Source organism: Balaenoptera musculus, chromosome 8 (assembly GCF_009873245.2).
Source record: "Balaenoptera musculus isolate JJ_BM4_2016_0621 chromosome 8, mBalMus1.pri.v3, whole genome shotgun sequence".
In the NCBI taxonomy this organism is placed as follows: Eukaryota; Metazoa; Chordata; class Mammalia; order Artiodactyla; family Balaenopteridae; genus Balaenoptera; species Balaenoptera musculus.
In genome coordinates, this window is record NC_045792.1 from 55,549,807 (window position 1) to 55,565,502 (window position 15,696).

Here is a 15,696-nt window from a genome sequence, read left to right on the forward strand (position 1 = left end):
GGCCATCTCACCAGCCCCCACCCATCTTGGAAAGAACCTGTCAGTAGATGAAGTCGGGAGAGGCCAGCAGAACAGAGAAATAAGAGAGGAATGGAGTCCTCCTTCCAGGTTCCCACAGCCCCTCACCTGGTACCGACTGCTGATTACAAGTCCACTCTCCCATCACACTGGGAGCTGCCCAAGGGCCTGGGTCTGATCCATGTCTTGGTTCCCAGTGGCCTCTCAGAGTCTGGCCCAGAGTCAACACTCAGCAAGGTTTGCTGAGCAAAAGGACGAGCAGGTCTCTGCTGTGGCTGATCCTCAGGCCCCCCTCCCCCACCCCTGGCTCTCTCTCTGTGGGGCTGGGTGACAGGTAGGCGGCCCGCACGGCCCATGCAGCTTCAGGTCCTCCAACGCGCTTCCATAGGCACTCTGGTTCCTCACCAGTCCTGTGAGTTTGGCATCATCACTGCCATTTTGATGGTGATAAAGGCTCAGGGAAGTGACATAGCCAAGGTCACTTGGTCAGAGGGTGGCAAAGTTGGACTCAATTCAGGCCTAACTTCTAGGCCTGCGTTCTGTCCCTGTGCTGCAGGTCTCCCCACGTTCCTTCTCTCTTCTCCCCAGAAGAAAGTGGGGGAAGGCTGGGAGGCGACAGGAGAAAATGCATGACCTATTTTCCTCTAGAGGGGCAGGCGAGGAGCAGGCATCTTGTGCAGTAAGTTAAGTGGCAGCAGGCCTTGGGGTTCCAGTCCCAGTTGTACCACCAACTCCTGTGTCACCTTGGCCAAGTCACTTCACCTCTCTGGGCTTTGGTTTCCCCATATATAAAATGGTGGTGGGGAGGATGAATTCTATGATCTCTTTGACTGCTTGGACTCTGGTGTCCACACTCCTGAGGACACCACCTAGAGGCTCACCACCCTGCAATAGCCCTGGTACAGGTGCTCGGCAGATGGGAAGTGGGGCTTCAGCTGGGCACCCCCAGGTCATTGCCAGACCTCACCACTCAGCTGTCAGCGTCTCCTCTGCCCCAGTTTTGGCTGGGAGAGGTCCTGCAGAAGCTGGTATAGATGCCAGTGCTGCAATCAGATGTCACCACTGCCACTACCTTCATACCCATCCTGACTGTCCTCAAGTCCTGGGTGCGGCCAGCAGGGAGCCACAACCTGGCCAAGTCTCAGCACCAATCTGCTCTCTCGCCACCGCTCCCCCAGCCTCCGCCGGCACACTGCACTCTCTGCACACCCTCTCAGCGCCAGTCCCACTGCAGCCAGTGTCTACTTCCTTGGTCATCCTCCTTGGCCAGCGTCTCCTGGGTTCCAGGGCTGGTACCTGATTCATCCATGTGCCCAGAGCCCAGCCAGGCCGGTGAGAGAAGGAGCTCATAGAGGTTTACTGCATGAATCAACAAATGCATAAGTCCCAGAGGCAGCTGAAGGCCTGGATGCCCAAGTTAGACTGAGCTGCCTGACAGGAAGGCCCCCGGCCCTATCACTGAGGACCCCAGAGATGGGGTGGGGGAGTGAGCCTCTCTCGCCCTCTCTGAGCATGAGTTTCCCCCCACCCCACGATAAGAACAGAACCCACTTCCTACAGATGTCTTATTTTCATGAAGGAAGACGAGACAGGCCACAGAGTAACTTGACTCGTTCTATGAAGAGAAGCTGCCAGTAACCAATCCAAATAGCTGCTCCAGGGCACCACTGATTTCACCATTTATTTTATACAGCTCCTTTGCTCCTGGATTTGGGGAGGGCAGAGGGAGTGGAGTGGCCAGAGAGGCCCAGAGCAGCTCTCTTACCCCCAGAGAGGAACCCCCTGCCCCCATGTCTATACGGAGCTTCCCTGTCCCACAGCACTCTCCGGGAAGGTAGACAGGCAGGGATGGGCAGCCCCATTTCACAGAGATGGAAACTGAGGCAAGTTGAGGCCAAAAGATGTTAACCCACTTGCTTGAGGTCAGGGTATAGGGGAGCCAGGACTCTCGGCAGGCATTTGAGTTCTGAGTCCCTCACCATTTCCATGATGCCAGGCTCTTGAGGGCTGGTCCCCACTACACAAGCCCGTCTACACCCCGACTTCAGGAACACACTCCTGGTGAAGGGAGGGCTGCCTCTCTGTCCCAACCATGTCCCAAGTTTCATGGCGGGTGGGGATGGGTGTGTAATGCCTCTTTGCCCAACATCTGATAGTAAAGGGACCAGGCCGCACCCGGGACTGATGAAACCAGGGCTTTCTCTCACACAGGCTTGAGGGGGCAGCGTCTGAGCCCCAGTCCCCGTAATCTGAGAAAGGGCCCTGGGCCAGCCCTGGCCCTGCATAACTCTGTGACCTGGGGCAAGTCACTTAGCCTCTCTCAGCTTTAGTTTCTCATCTGTAAAGTGAAGATAAGAATCCCTACCTGTCAGGGTGGTTGGGAAGGTAAAAATAAATAAATAAGAATAAAAAATGCATGTAAGTCCATTTGGCATCTGTTAGGTGACTGACACCTGTTAGGTGATTAGCTCTCGTCATGGCTTTTACCACTGACCAGAGTGGGAGGGGAATTGATGAACAAACACAAAGTTTTTCAAGATGTGTGTGGTCATGAGGTTGTGTGTTATGAGGAGAGGGAGCAGAGTGGGGGCGTTGGCAGGGGAGGCTCCAAGGAGGTGGCGAGGCCTCGGCAGGGCCTGGAAGACAAGATCTGGGAGGCGAAGAGGAGGAAAATGGGCACTCGGGGTTGGGGGCAACTGCCCCAATAGAGACTCAGACGGAGTTACAAAGAGGCAGGCCCAAACCCAGAATGTTCAATGACCCAGGAACAGGGGTTCACATTTACCCAAAACAGATGCTGAGAATAGGAAAGACGGAAAGGGCTCAAGCAGCCCAAAGTAGGCTCCTGGAGGAGGTGGGTGGGGACAGGGATAAGCATGGAGCACTTATGAGGTGCCCAGCACTGTACCAGCCACCGGGGAAACAGCAGGGAACGCAGCAGGTCAAGTCTCACCTGTTAGGGGGCTTAAATTCTGCTGAGGGCGAGACAAAGCACCGACACATAAATGTAGGATGTAACATCAGGCAGTGATGAGAGCTCTGAAGAAAAATAAGCTAGAGGGATAGACAAGAGGATCCTCACCTGTGGAGAGGAGGCATGGAGCAAGGCTGACTTCCCTCCACGGGGACACTGGAGCACACATGACATTCCTGGGTCAGGCCTCTGGGTACCCCACACTGCCTCCTCTACCCTCCTTAGCTCTGGCATCCTGGGAAGGGATGCCAGCCTGGAGAAGGCGCAGAGGACAGGCGGACGGGCATCAGGAGAACCTGACCTCCAACTCGCAGGAAGTGCAGCCTTGGTGAGTCACTTCCTGTGCAAGCCTCAGTTTCCTCGTCTGTACAGTGGGGCTAATACCTACCTTGCCAGATTCTTGGGAGAATTAAATGAGGTAATGTATAGGCAAGAACATCATAAAAAGTAAAGACCTGGGTGAATGTGGGGTAATTACCAAGTAAGCCTGGGTTTCCACTCCTGTCTAATGGGTTTCACAACCCCTGCCTTGCCTTGGAGCAGAGGCACTGGCGTCAGTAGACTTAGGATTCAAATCCTGGCTCTGACTCTTATTTAGTGTGAGACCCTGAAAGTCACTTCCCCTGTCTAAGACTCAGCGTCCTCCTTTGTTATGATCCAGAATTGTTGGGAGGAATCCAAACAACTTATGGCAAAGGGACAAACAGCATCTGGCACCTCTGTTAGAGAGCTAGAAAGATGCCAGTGAGGTCACAGAGATGTGGACAGCCGCCAGAGGCTCCTGAGTGCGGAAGTCATCCTGCTCACGTCCGCAGCCCCAAGGATGCCACACCTGGGCCCAGCCTGACCTAAGCTCTGCCCTGGTCCAGCAGCTGCCAAGTGGACAGTGAGGAAGTTGCCCCAAGCTACTCCAAAGGGCTGGGAACAAGTCTGCACAGAGGCACAGAGATGGACATTCTGACTCCTGGCAGACCCTTTGAGGTCCAGGAAGCTAGGCCAAGTGCCAAAGAAATGCCACATCTTCAAGGCCAGAGGCAAGCTCTCTTCCAGGTCCCCTCCCCGCCAAGCACCTTTCAGCAGGAGTCCACACGTGTGACGATGGGGGACAGTCATGGCTCTGGAGGGTCATGCCTGTTGATCTCAGAGGCCCAGCCCTGGGTTGGGCTCCAACTAGCCCTGCACATGAAGCTGTGCCCATTCTTCTGCCTTACCACATGCTCAGCCAGACCCTTCTTCCCCTAGGAAGTCTCCCTACACTCTTGGCCCTGCCTGCCATCCCTCCAAATACAGTCCTGTCACCTCCAGGCCCAATCTGCTCAGTCACTGAGCTCACACTTACTGGGTACCTACCAGGCCCTGAACGCTGGTCCGTCAGAGATGGGCCTCATCCTTCCTGGCTGATTCTTCCTCGGGGAAGCCCTCCTCCCCCACCCCATGTGCCCCACCTCACCCTGCACTCAGCCTTTCTCATTCTGGGAGAGAGTGCGCATTTGCTCATCTGGGTCCCTGTGCCCAGCATGGGGTCAGGCACAGAGCAGATGCTTGGTCAACGTTTGCCAACTGGATGCTCGAGGGGCCTGAGATGAATAAACAGGGCCTGCACAAGAACAGAGATGACGGACCTGTGCCATGGCAGAGGGTCAAATGGAACTTTCTGGGGAATCAGGAGGGAAAGGTCTCCTCTAGCTGGAGGGGTCGTGGTTAAAGGCAGGGGCAACAGTGGAAGGTTCCAGAAGGAGGGAGAGAAGGGTGGAGGCCAAACATTAACATTCATTCAGCGAGTACTTTCTGAGTATCCTTTACAGGCCAGGCTAGGCGCTGCTCTAGGGTGGGAGCTGCCAGACCCTGCCTTGCCTCTGCTTCTTGGGCTCTTGTGGGAGGAGGAGCTCCGCCCCGGGGCTGCCCACCTCAGCTATGGCTGGGGAGACAGGGCTGTGAACAATGAGGCACAGAGGGTAAGCCAGGGCCGGGGAATCCATGGGAGGTACCCAACTGGCCTGGAGGATGCTGTCATGGATGGGTCAGGTGAGATGTAAAGGATGAGTAAGTTTGCCAGGCTGACAGGAGGGAGGTGCAGGGTCAGGACCCCAGGTACTGGAGTCCCATAAATGGCACCGGAAAAGGCATGGAAGGGAGAGAGCGCACAAGTTTGAGGAATTAACTGCAAATAGTTCAACCAGGTTGAAGCATAGCAACAGTGTGAATGGGTGAAGCTAGTCGAGAACGTGCAGGGGGAGTGAGCCATGGAGGACTGGAAATGCCAGGCCGAGGAGTCCTGGGCTCCATCCTGAAAGCGGAGAAAATTGCTGCCCACCCCTTCCATTCCCTCCACCAGCTTCAGATGGTGTCTAAGGGCCCCGAGGCAACTAGCCAGCCATTCACCTGGTCCCAGTCCACTGGTGATTTCTTTTCTCCAAAGACTAATAATCTCCCCTTTAAGGGTTAGGTGTTCTTTAAGTAGGTAACCTTAAAGCAAATTAGGTGTCCTTAAAGCAGGGCCCACTGGGACATCTGACCCAAAGGTGTCCCTGGAGGACCCTGGAGGTGACTGCTGAGGACCCCAATGGCCTGCTTTCTCTACCCCCATCTTCTGACACATTAAAAAAATAGCTACTGAAGTGGGAGGGGTTGCCATGGCAACACCACCAGCTTGTGGGTATGTCACCACCAAGGAGTCCTCAAAATAGGCCCTTATCACAATACATGGGCAAGCGTGGGGAGCTAGGTTCTTCTGGGGCACTTACCTGGGCCCCAAGCAGGACATGAGCCCATTTTCACAAGGACAAGTTGAGGACAAGAATGAGTAGGAGGTTGACCCCCAGGATCCCACAGCCATCGGGCATGATCGGAATCACACTTCTGCAGCCGAGCTGGAATGAACCCAAGGGGGCTGCCTTATGCAGCCCTCCTTACTGTACAGACGAGGAGGCTGAGGCCCCAAGAGGGCAGGGTCTTGCCCAAGGTCACAATGGAAGCAGATGCAGAGCGAGCCTCCTGGCCACTAAGTCTGCTCTAATAGTGAAATGAATTCACATTTCCTGCTTTTGTCGATTTGCCCAAAGGGTTTGTGTGTTCAGCTTCCTTGGGTCTGCACCATAACCTGGGCAGATATTCTTATCATGTATTTGCCCATTTTATAGATGAGGATACTGAGACTCCTAGCCCTAAGCCCTCAAAACTGCCAGTAGCAACTCCACACCCAGGAGGCTCCAGAAGTGGTAGAGGCCAAGAAACTCTGAGTGCACCAGGTGCCTCTCCCAGCAGCTCTCAAATCTCCACCCCCAACCCCTGCAAAGGGCATAGGCGAGCCACCCCAGGCCTGGATACAGTGACCTCTATCTCCCTTGTCTCTCAGCACACCAGGACCTCAGCTCAGGTTGGTAGCCCAGAGACCCTGCAGTCAGACTTTCCCTCCCACCCAAATCTCATGTCTCTATTTATGCTGGTCCCTGTACCTGAAGGTTCTTGCCTTTCTTGGTAACACCTGTTCATCTTTCAATATTCGGATTGACTGTTGCCTCTTCCAGGAAGCCTTCCCTGACCCCAGGATGATTTAGCTGCCTAACCCTCACCTCCAGGCCTCCACGCATGCTTCCTTCCCCTTTCACTATGTGGATCGCTGTGCACTGTCATCCCCCTAGTCTCACTTCCTCAAAGGCAGGGACCATGGATTGACCTGTGTGCAGCACAGAGTCTGACACACAGAGGTGCTCCATCAATAAACTGCAGGGCCCACACCCGAGTCCCCACTGTGAGGAGCCTTCCTGGATGTCCCAGAGCTGAGTCTGCCACTCTCCATAGTGTTGGAGGCTGTTGCACGTGACACACAAAATGAATGACAAGGACTAACAGGCGAGTCACAAGTTAGTTTACAAAGCGCTTTCCATTCCTGTTAACCTAAACCCTCACATCCTTGATAGTTTGAGATTTTCTGATCCTATTTTCCATTTAGGGGGAGTAGTGAGATACCCAGAGGAGAAGTGAAGCCAGGGCTGGAATCCTGGCTCTCTGGCTTCTAAGCCTTGGAAGTAATGGGGGGAACTGTGGTGAGCCCCCCACCCTCGGCACTCAGCCCTGGAACCGGCTCCTCGTGAGACTGTGGTGTCTCCAGAGCAGGGAACAGCTGCAGGCCCAGCACCCAGCACGGGTGGGCACAGAGGAGGCCTGAGGAAGAATTGAGAAATCACACCGAAGCAAAAAGCAGGGCTTCCTGCCAAGAGGAAGGAGCAGTGCTCAGGAGGGCTGAGGTCCCATTAATGATTCATTCATTCAACAAATATTTACTGAGCACCTACTATAGACCAGGCACTGTGCTAAATGCTGGGACAAACACTGAGAAAGACAGACAGGGTCCCTGTTCCCAAAGGGCTGACATTCTTCTGGGGGAGACAATCACCTAAACAGATAAGTACACATGAGAATTTAGGTAATGAGAGGGGCTATAAAAAATAAAACAAGATGGGGCGGCTCTCCAGATGGTGTGGTCAGAGAAGGCCTCTGAGAGGAGACTGAATGGTTGGAAGCCAGCCATGCAGTGACGTGGGCAGAGGGCAGCACATGCAAAGGCCCTGAGGTAGGACTGAACTGGTGGGAATGCTGGGGGAACAGGAAGACCCCTGGCAGTTCTAGAGCACGACATGGTAGGAGAGGAGGTTGTGAGGCCATGAGGACTGCTCACAGGGGGCTCCACGGCCACAAGGAGGAGTCTGGAAGGTTTGGAGTACGATGAGGGGCAATTGGCTGTTCCCCTGGCCTCAAAACTCTGGGGCTCGTGGTGCATGTACTCATCAAGGCAAGTTGGGGGAGCTTCCTAAAAAAGCTTGGGAAGGGGTGATCTGCCACTCCCATCATGGTCTGGGAGCAACCTACACTCATTCAAGAAACGACCACCTACAGTGGCCAGAGCCCCGCACTCAGCCCTTCGCGGCTTCACCACGCTTCTCTCTTGGTTTAAGGCGGCCAGTGACCGGCAGATGGATCTGGGTTCTAACCCTGGCTTTGATGACCCTGGTCCAGTCCCTTCTCTCTGGGCCCCTCAGTGTCCCATCTGTAATGTGAGGGCTGTGCCAGATGCAGCGCTCCCAGAGAGCTTTGATTTTATGACTCAAGTACTTGTTGCTGAAATCAGGGGTGGGAGGATGGGGGTGGGGCAGGATTGCCACACTGGCTAGTGAATCACCTAGCCTGCTAATAAAATATTACTCTTGGCTCTCCTTTCCCAGCCCAGAAGAGCCCTCAGTCGCACAGATAGCCCCAAAGTGGCATTTGTGCATTTGGGGAAGTGGTCTATGCAAGGAAGGAAAGCTATAAAGAACTGGGGGAGGGAGGAACATGAGAATGATGTTCTCATCCTATGATTTAGGACTGGGTTAGGTGACTGTCAATCCTTAGTTCCAGAGTTAGCCTCCAACAATCCAGCCTCTTAGTTTCACCTCCTACCAAGTTCCTGCTTGCACACTCCCAGTGATGGAGAGCTCCATCCCCACCCACACCAAACCTGTTGCAATCCTCAATAGCTATCAGAAAGGATTCCTCCATTACATCAAATCTGCCCCCCATGATGCCACCCCTGTTCCTGGCCTTGCTTTTCGGAGCCTCACAGAGCAAATCAGCTCAGGATTTTACTGGGGCTGCCACCATTTCATGCTGGGTCCTGTGGTGAACCCTGGGGATAGAGGCAGGCATCAGAGGGCTTTGACCTGAAGAGCCTCATATCCAGGGGCAAAGGCAGGGGTGCGAGTATGACTAACTCTGCATTCTCCACCCCTGGCACAGGTAAATCCTTCAGCTATTAGAAGATACCAACAGAGACGCCTGTCTCCCCGACACTTCCAGCACACACCCACCTACCCATGCACCAACAGCTGGCCTCTGCTTTTGGTCAAGAAACCAGACACCAGGGTATCTATTTCAATCTCACCCATTACAGGTCTTCCCTTCACAGAAGCCATGGTCTCTCCTTGAATACCACCACCAACAGGGTGTTCACCACCTCCCAACAATGGGACCTCACTGGCAGAGGCAAACCAGGCCACTGGGGAGTGTCTTCAAAGACCAAGGATGTAGAAAGCAGGTCTAATGGAGATGCCAGATAACACAAGATTTCCTTCAGTCTCTCCCTTCCCCACCCAAGTCTTTCACCAAAGCGGAGCCCAGACACCTAAAGTAATTGGTTTGCATTTCATACCAGCCCCTGCTACATCCCATGATGGAATTGTTTGCAGCCAGTTTTTTCTTTTTTTAATGTTTTCAAGACCTGATAACAACATGGAGAAATGTGCCTGGTAGGATAGTAAGTGACTTGGTCAAAATCATTCACTGGAAGTCCTCCTGAATTACAAATCCTAGGTCAAAAACGAGGAAGTCAGGGTCGCCTGCTCCTGGAAGATAGAGCTCACAGTCTGTGGACAGCAGAGGTGAGGGAAGGGGATCTCCAGGAAGGACCACCACAGAGAGCACCCCTATCCCATTCTCTGGAGACAAAAGCATTTTTAAAAGCATGAACATGGCTAGGTCCCTTCCTTCCCCTGTTATGGGCATTAAATGGCACAGTGAACGGACAAGCTCTTTTAAGTGAGAGAAGGGGCTGTCAGAGGCTGTCGGGCTGGGTGTCTGGGGCAGCTCAGGCTGCTTGTCCCGAAGATGGTGACAGCAGCTCGGTACCTCTCCAAGGGCAACGAGCAGCACCCAGACCAAGAGGGGCAGATAATCACACCAATAGTGACACGGGGAACAACGCCAATGCCCCAGACATGGTTAAACTGTGACACAGCTCCAGGGTGCTCACCTAGCAGCCACTAGAATATTATAAGTGATTTGGAGTACCAGAAGGAAATACTCATGATTTAACATTAAGAGGGAGAAAACAGGATTCAGAACTATATCTACATCATGCTTTCAACTTTATCTAAATAATGTGTACAAATAAAACTATAAAGAAATATACTAAAATGCTATTAGGAAGCTATCTTTGGATAGTCAGTTAACCAGCAGTTTTAAATTTTCTTCCTGTTTTTCTATATTTTTCAAAATTCCAATAATTCATATGTTTTATTTTTATAACGAAGATGTGTCGAGTAGGCTACTGTTAGTTACTGAAGAAAAATCCTAAGTAGGAGAGGTTCAGCAAGCAGAATAAAGACTTAGGTGGAGGGAGGGAGGATTCAAGCAAGACAGACACATAGACCAGGACAGCTGTGAGAATGTCCCAGGCTCTCCCGGATTTGTATTTAATCCCCTGGCCAAGGCACCTGTTAAGGAAACGTTGGGTGGGTCATGCCTCCTCCCACTTCAGTTTCTCCAAGTATAGGTGAGAGGTGGGGGCATGGAAGGGATGCTCCTCCTTGAGTGGGAAAAGCTCTGGAGTTTGATCTCCACTCTGCCCCTGATTCACGGAGGGCCTCAGTTGCACACTGGTGGAACAGGGGCCCGGGCCACACTGGAGGGTACCCAGGGTCCTCTGCCCCACCTTCTAAGTGTGCCAGGCTCACAGTTGCTGCTGAGTGGGCTCCCAAGCCTGGGCTGAAGAATGGGTGTGAGGAAGGAGACAGTGTGGGCACACCTGTCCCAGCCAGGCATGTTCCCTGTCTGGTGGCTGCTTCAGGGGATTGCAAAACCCTTGCCACTCTGCCCCATCCAGTGCCTCACAGCTTGATCCACCAGGTGAGGAGAGAGGGAGGGAACTGCCAGGGGCCAGGAGCAATGCTGGGGGTTGGAGAGGAGTTCTCAGCTATCACCCCATCTCACAGGCTGGAGGAAGAGAAGTGATGTAACAGAGGTCCCCCAAATCGATGAGTGCCAGAGTGGAGAATGTGCCCACATGACTACCATGCCAGGTTGCCTGGATCAGACCCGGTAATCATTATTCTAACCTCATCTCAGACCCAGGTGAGTTGGGGGGAAGAATGGGAGTGATGATGGGGGAGAGGGCGGCAAGCCGTCCCAAAAAGAAAAGAAAGGGGTTGGGACCTCGGCCCCCATAGCGGCCTGTCCTCCAGCAACGTGCCCCCACCTTACCAACACACTCCTGCCTGCCTTCGAGCCTTTCATCACATCCTTTCCTGAAAACCTTCTTGCAGCTGCACTGCCCCAGGAGAAAGTCCGCAAGGCCCTGCAGACCCTAGGCTGTGACAGCTCATCTCCCAGACCCTTAGCCCAGCTCCGAGAGCTCTCACGGGACAGCATGGTTCCTCAGTCAAAGCTCTCCCTCCGGCCAGCTGGGCCCGATGCTCACCTCGCAGGACTCCGGAGTAGGCGGCTATGAGGGTCTTCATGGCGAAGCCGGTGCACGTCGGGGCTCCGCGTGAAGCCGCCTGACCCCGCGCCCCTGGCCCGTGCCGCGGCCGCCTGGGCCAGGGCTTCGCGCCGAGCACGGGAGCGCGGGGGCGGTTACGGCCCGGGGAGCGAGGGGTGGGCGGCCAGACGGGCCCGAGCGGCGGCCCAAATTGGAGCCTTGGCCACGGCCACGGCCACGGCCACTGCGCCCGTGGCTCGGAGCGCGGCACTTTGTAACCTCATAAGGGGGCGGGGCCGACGCGGCAGAGGCGGGGTCGGCCGTTCCAACCTCGGCCGCACCAGCTCCGTTGGGGTGGGGGAGCGCCGGGCTCGGCTTGGCGCGGGAGGGCTGCTCGGAGGCCCCTGCTCGGCGCAGGTGGGCGGCTCGCGAGGCGGAGTCCTCCTTGCAAGGGGCTGCCTGGTTATTCCTGCCGCTCCCTCCGCCCGCCCCTCGCCGCACCCCCGCGGCGGTTGGTGCAGCCCGCCAGCAGGAACTTGGGCCGGGAGCCCCGGCATGGGCAGGACAGGCGGGGGCGGGCGTGGGTTTGTGTTTTACTTTGGGCAGGGCCTCGCCTTGGCTACAGATGCTGAGGTCCCGCCTCTGATTGGTGGTTGTATCAGGCTTAGTTAGATAGGGGTGGGCTCCTGAAGCCCTCACTCTGCCTCTACTTTTCCATCTGTTTCTGTAGAAACTTCACAGAGAATCTATACACTGCTGAGTGCTGGGGACCCAAACCAGTCAGTCTCGGCCCTGCCCTGGGGATGCTCACGTTAGTGAGAGGCAGCCATAGGGATGCTGGCAGCAATGCTAGGGCAAGAGAGAAACCTCTGGCTGTAGACCAAGAGGAGAGAGGTCCTTTCCTTGGGCTGCGGGCCGGGGGCTGGGTGCACTTCCCAGAGAGATTAGTGCACAGCAGAGCTGGAATCAGACAGACCCGGAGCCCAGTTCTGGCCCTCCCTTTCTTGAACCTTAGTTTCCATATCTGTACAATGGGAACAATAACACTTATTTTGTGACGTGCTTTGAGAACTAAATGAGGTGAAGTGAAAAAATAGCCTAGTATAGTGCCAGGCACATAGAAAGGGTTCCAAAATTATTTTCATTGCCCTTTGATGAGTAGTTTTGTAGATGGAGGGTGTAGGGGTAAGGCATAAAGTCTTAGAAAAGGCAGCATGTTTGGGGCAGGGTTAAGGCACCTGCAGTGGCTGGAGCCCAGGCAGCTGTGGGAAATGAGGCTAGGGCTAGACCTTAGGAAGGTTCTTGACTGCCACTCTTGAGACATTAGGGAGGATAGCTTTGAGTAGGGAAATGACAGTGGTCACCTATGTTTTTAAGAATCCTCCAGCCATAGCGTGGGGAGAGGCTAGAGGCTAGAGGGCAGTGAGGAGCCTGCGGGAGGGTCCCAGGTGAGAGAGAATGATCCCTGAGCTTGGATGGTGGTGGAAGGATGGAAAGAAGGCCTGGTCTGGAGAAAAGTGCAGGTGGAGGTGAGATCTACTGGAATGTGGTGGAATGAATTATTGGATGTGGAGGGTAAAGGGAGGTGTGTGGGCAACAAGCATGTGAGTGAAGAGACGTATTCCTTGGGGACATCTTGAGCAAGCTGGGTGTGGGCTCACGGCGTAAGAGGAGAGGGAGTCTCTGCCGTTGAGGTCTTTACCATCTCTTCTTGTCAGAAGTCACAGTTCCAGGGCAGCATGTGACAAATGCCACTGATGGGACCTAGAAACATTGCCATTTGTTCAACCCACTCAAGGCCATAGGAGTAAACCTTGAGAAAAAGTCATGGAGCCCTGAGGCATGAGTTGGCTGAGAGTAGAAGGAAAAGCATTCCAGGTAGAGAGGCTGGCATGTGGTGAGGCTCTGATGCTGAAAAGAGCTTGGTGCCTTTTAGGAAACTGGGGTAAAGCTAGCGGCTTCCAGGTTTGCGGGGGACATAGGGGTCTGGTATGTGCAAAGGCTGGGAGGTTGGGACAGGTGTGATGTATTTCTGGGGAAAGAGCAGTGCAGCAAGGTGGATGCTGAAGGTGTCGTGAATTCTTCAGTCCTCTCCCCAGAGGTGTTTTGGGTCCCCTTGGAAGCAAGACTCCTACTGGCCTGGAAGGACCCCAAGTCAGTGTGTGGCTTGTGCCTGCTCCAGAAGGGTCTCCTGTGGAGGAGGCCTGGGGCTAGAACACATGGCCCACCCACTCCCCTCATAGTATGATCTAAGGGGCAGAGCTTGGGCTGGGAAGCAGGAGGCCTGCATTTTGGCCTTTCCTGTCCCATTGACTTGCAGTGTGTCCTTGGGCAAGTCATCTTCCCAGCCCAGGTTTTAGTTTCTGCATCATGAAATGGAGGTGACAGTTCTTATCCCATATTTGAGGCGCAAATGAAACCACAGCATGTAGAAGGGTGTCACCACTGTGCTATGAAAGTAAGCTACTGAAATGGCAAGACTTTGGATCAAGACCAAGGCCCCTTTGAAACATTCAGATCCCAGGTTCACCTACTTCAGCACATTTTTCCTGTGCACCTTCCTGGGCCCGGCTCTCATTGGGACACAGAAGGTAATCAGACATAGTCTTGCCTTTGAGGAGCCCCAACCCAGAGATAGTGTCCCCAAGTCAGTGGTTGCAGCAAGACAGCCAGGCTATGGTGCAGTGAAATGTGGGAGGCTGTGCCGAGTTCAGTCCTTTCCTCTGTGCTGTCACTGTCTGCAGTGTCTGCCTCTCCCGTGGGCCAGGAGCTGTCCCAGGATCAGCAGGAACTTCATCACTCTGTGCCCCAGTACAGGCCTGGCTCAGATTTGTGGCTCAGTTAACAGTGGACTGACCAGTGAATGAGTACAACAGAGTCATGGACAAAGCGCTATGGGGGAGCACCAAGGAGGGAATGGTAATCGAGAAGGTTGAGAGATGACGACATTTGCTGCTGGACCTGAGATGAAGAGTAGGATTCTGCCCGGCAGAAAGGAAGGAGAAGGCCTTCAGGCAGAGGCTACAGCCTGGGCAGAGGCCTGGAGGTGGGAACCATGAGCACCCTGATATGGCTGGAGGAAGGATGCTGGAAGAGGGATGCAGGCAGGGGAGGAGTAGGAGATGAGGCTGGAGAGGTTGACTGGACCAGATCTGAGGGGCCTTGTAATCCCACCTGGGCTTCATCCTGTGGGACGGGACCAAAGGAGGAGTATGACCAGAGCACCTTGATTAGATTGGAGGGTTAGAAAGATCAGGTGGGTGGGTGGTTTGGTGGTGTGAGGGCTTGGGATGGGGCAATAACACCTAGTCCCAATTTGGGCCTTTCTCACACACATGGGAATATTCACCAAAGGATGCTGAGGCAAGTCCGAGGGCTGAGAGGGGCACTCGCTTCCTTCTGGGTCACCTCACAGAGTGACAACTCCCTCCCGTTGGTCCCCAGCTGCCATGCCCAGGGCTCCTGCTTAAACAGCTTGGTCCACTTTGGCTTGGATGGAAAACCAGACCCAGCGTTAGAGTAACCCAGAGAGGATGTTTCTTGGCAGCTTTCTGTGTCCTGGGATGACTGTAGTTCCCTGCACGAGGTGAGTGTGGGGAGCTCACACCAGGCACTGACTTCTCCTGGCCCCTCCCCACTCATTCCAGCATCCCTCTATTCCCGCCCTAATGCACTGCTCTGCTGCTCCTGCCGGTGTGTGGGCAGGACAGCTCCAGGACCTGGGTCACCTTTCCTTCATCATTTCCCAACCCAGTGCTTTTCCCACAGTGCTTTGGCCAAACCCCAGATGGAGAGGTCAAATCAAGCCACCAAGCTGGGTTTGACCAGGGTGGGCTTCCCCAAAGGTGGCATGTCCTAACGCCCCCTTCAGTCAGGAAGGTTGTGCTGCCACTAGGAATTATGGGTGCAGTTTTATGGTATGTGAGGGGTTGGATACTGGCACCTCTGAGACCCCTAACAGTGATGGCAGCCTCAGCCCCTCCATTGCACAGAGGAGGAGGTGAGTGGCCGGTCTGCAAGGCAGAGAGGACACCTGTCCTAAGAGAGTCACAGGGCGAAAGGCAGAAACAAACAATTACAAGCGCTCTGCTCCATGCAGGCCCTGGCCCATGTGAGCTCACCCGGTCCAGGTAGCCACCCTGCCAGGAGTGATTACCACCCCGCTTTGCGAATGAGGTACAGGGAGATAAAGGGATTTGTCCAAGATGAGACAGTGACTAAGTAGTGAAGCTGGGATTCACATCCAAGTCTTCCTGAGCCACAAGTCCATGTGCTTTCTCTGCTTCACAAGGCTGGGGTGGGATGGGGGAGACGGGGAGTTCCTAACACTGGAACTGCTTGACAAAAGGAAATTCCCATCCTTTTCCTCCTTTAAGCTTCTCTCATAGCCCTGTGAGGTTGTTGCCATTTTGCAGTTGGGAAAACTCAGGCTCAGAGACCCAAAGAGCTTGCCAGATGTCAATGCTGGGGC

The 15,696-nt window shown here is 54.3% G+C and overlaps 1 protein-coding gene across 3 annotated transcripts in view; it reads right to left on the reverse strand.

The window, feature by feature from the left end:
* The window catches only part of DGAT2 (diacylglycerol O-acyltransferase 2), a 35,619-nt gene extending 23,945 nt beyond the window's left edge, over nucleotides 1-11,674 (reverse strand). For 2 of the 3 annotated variants that reach the window (XR_005020964.1, XM_036861398.1), the window contains exon 1: nucleotides 11,226-11,674. Coding sequence is in view for 2 of the 3 variants with exons in the window: in XM_036861398.1 (XP_036717293.1) it covers nucleotides 11,226-11,265 (40 nt within the window). In the remaining variant the exon portion in view is untranslated. The remainder of the gene's footprint in view (nucleotides 1-11,225) is intronic. The other variant, XM_036861397.1, reaches the window with a different exon arrangement.
* Nucleotides 11,675-15,696: the final 4,022 nt, after the last annotated feature.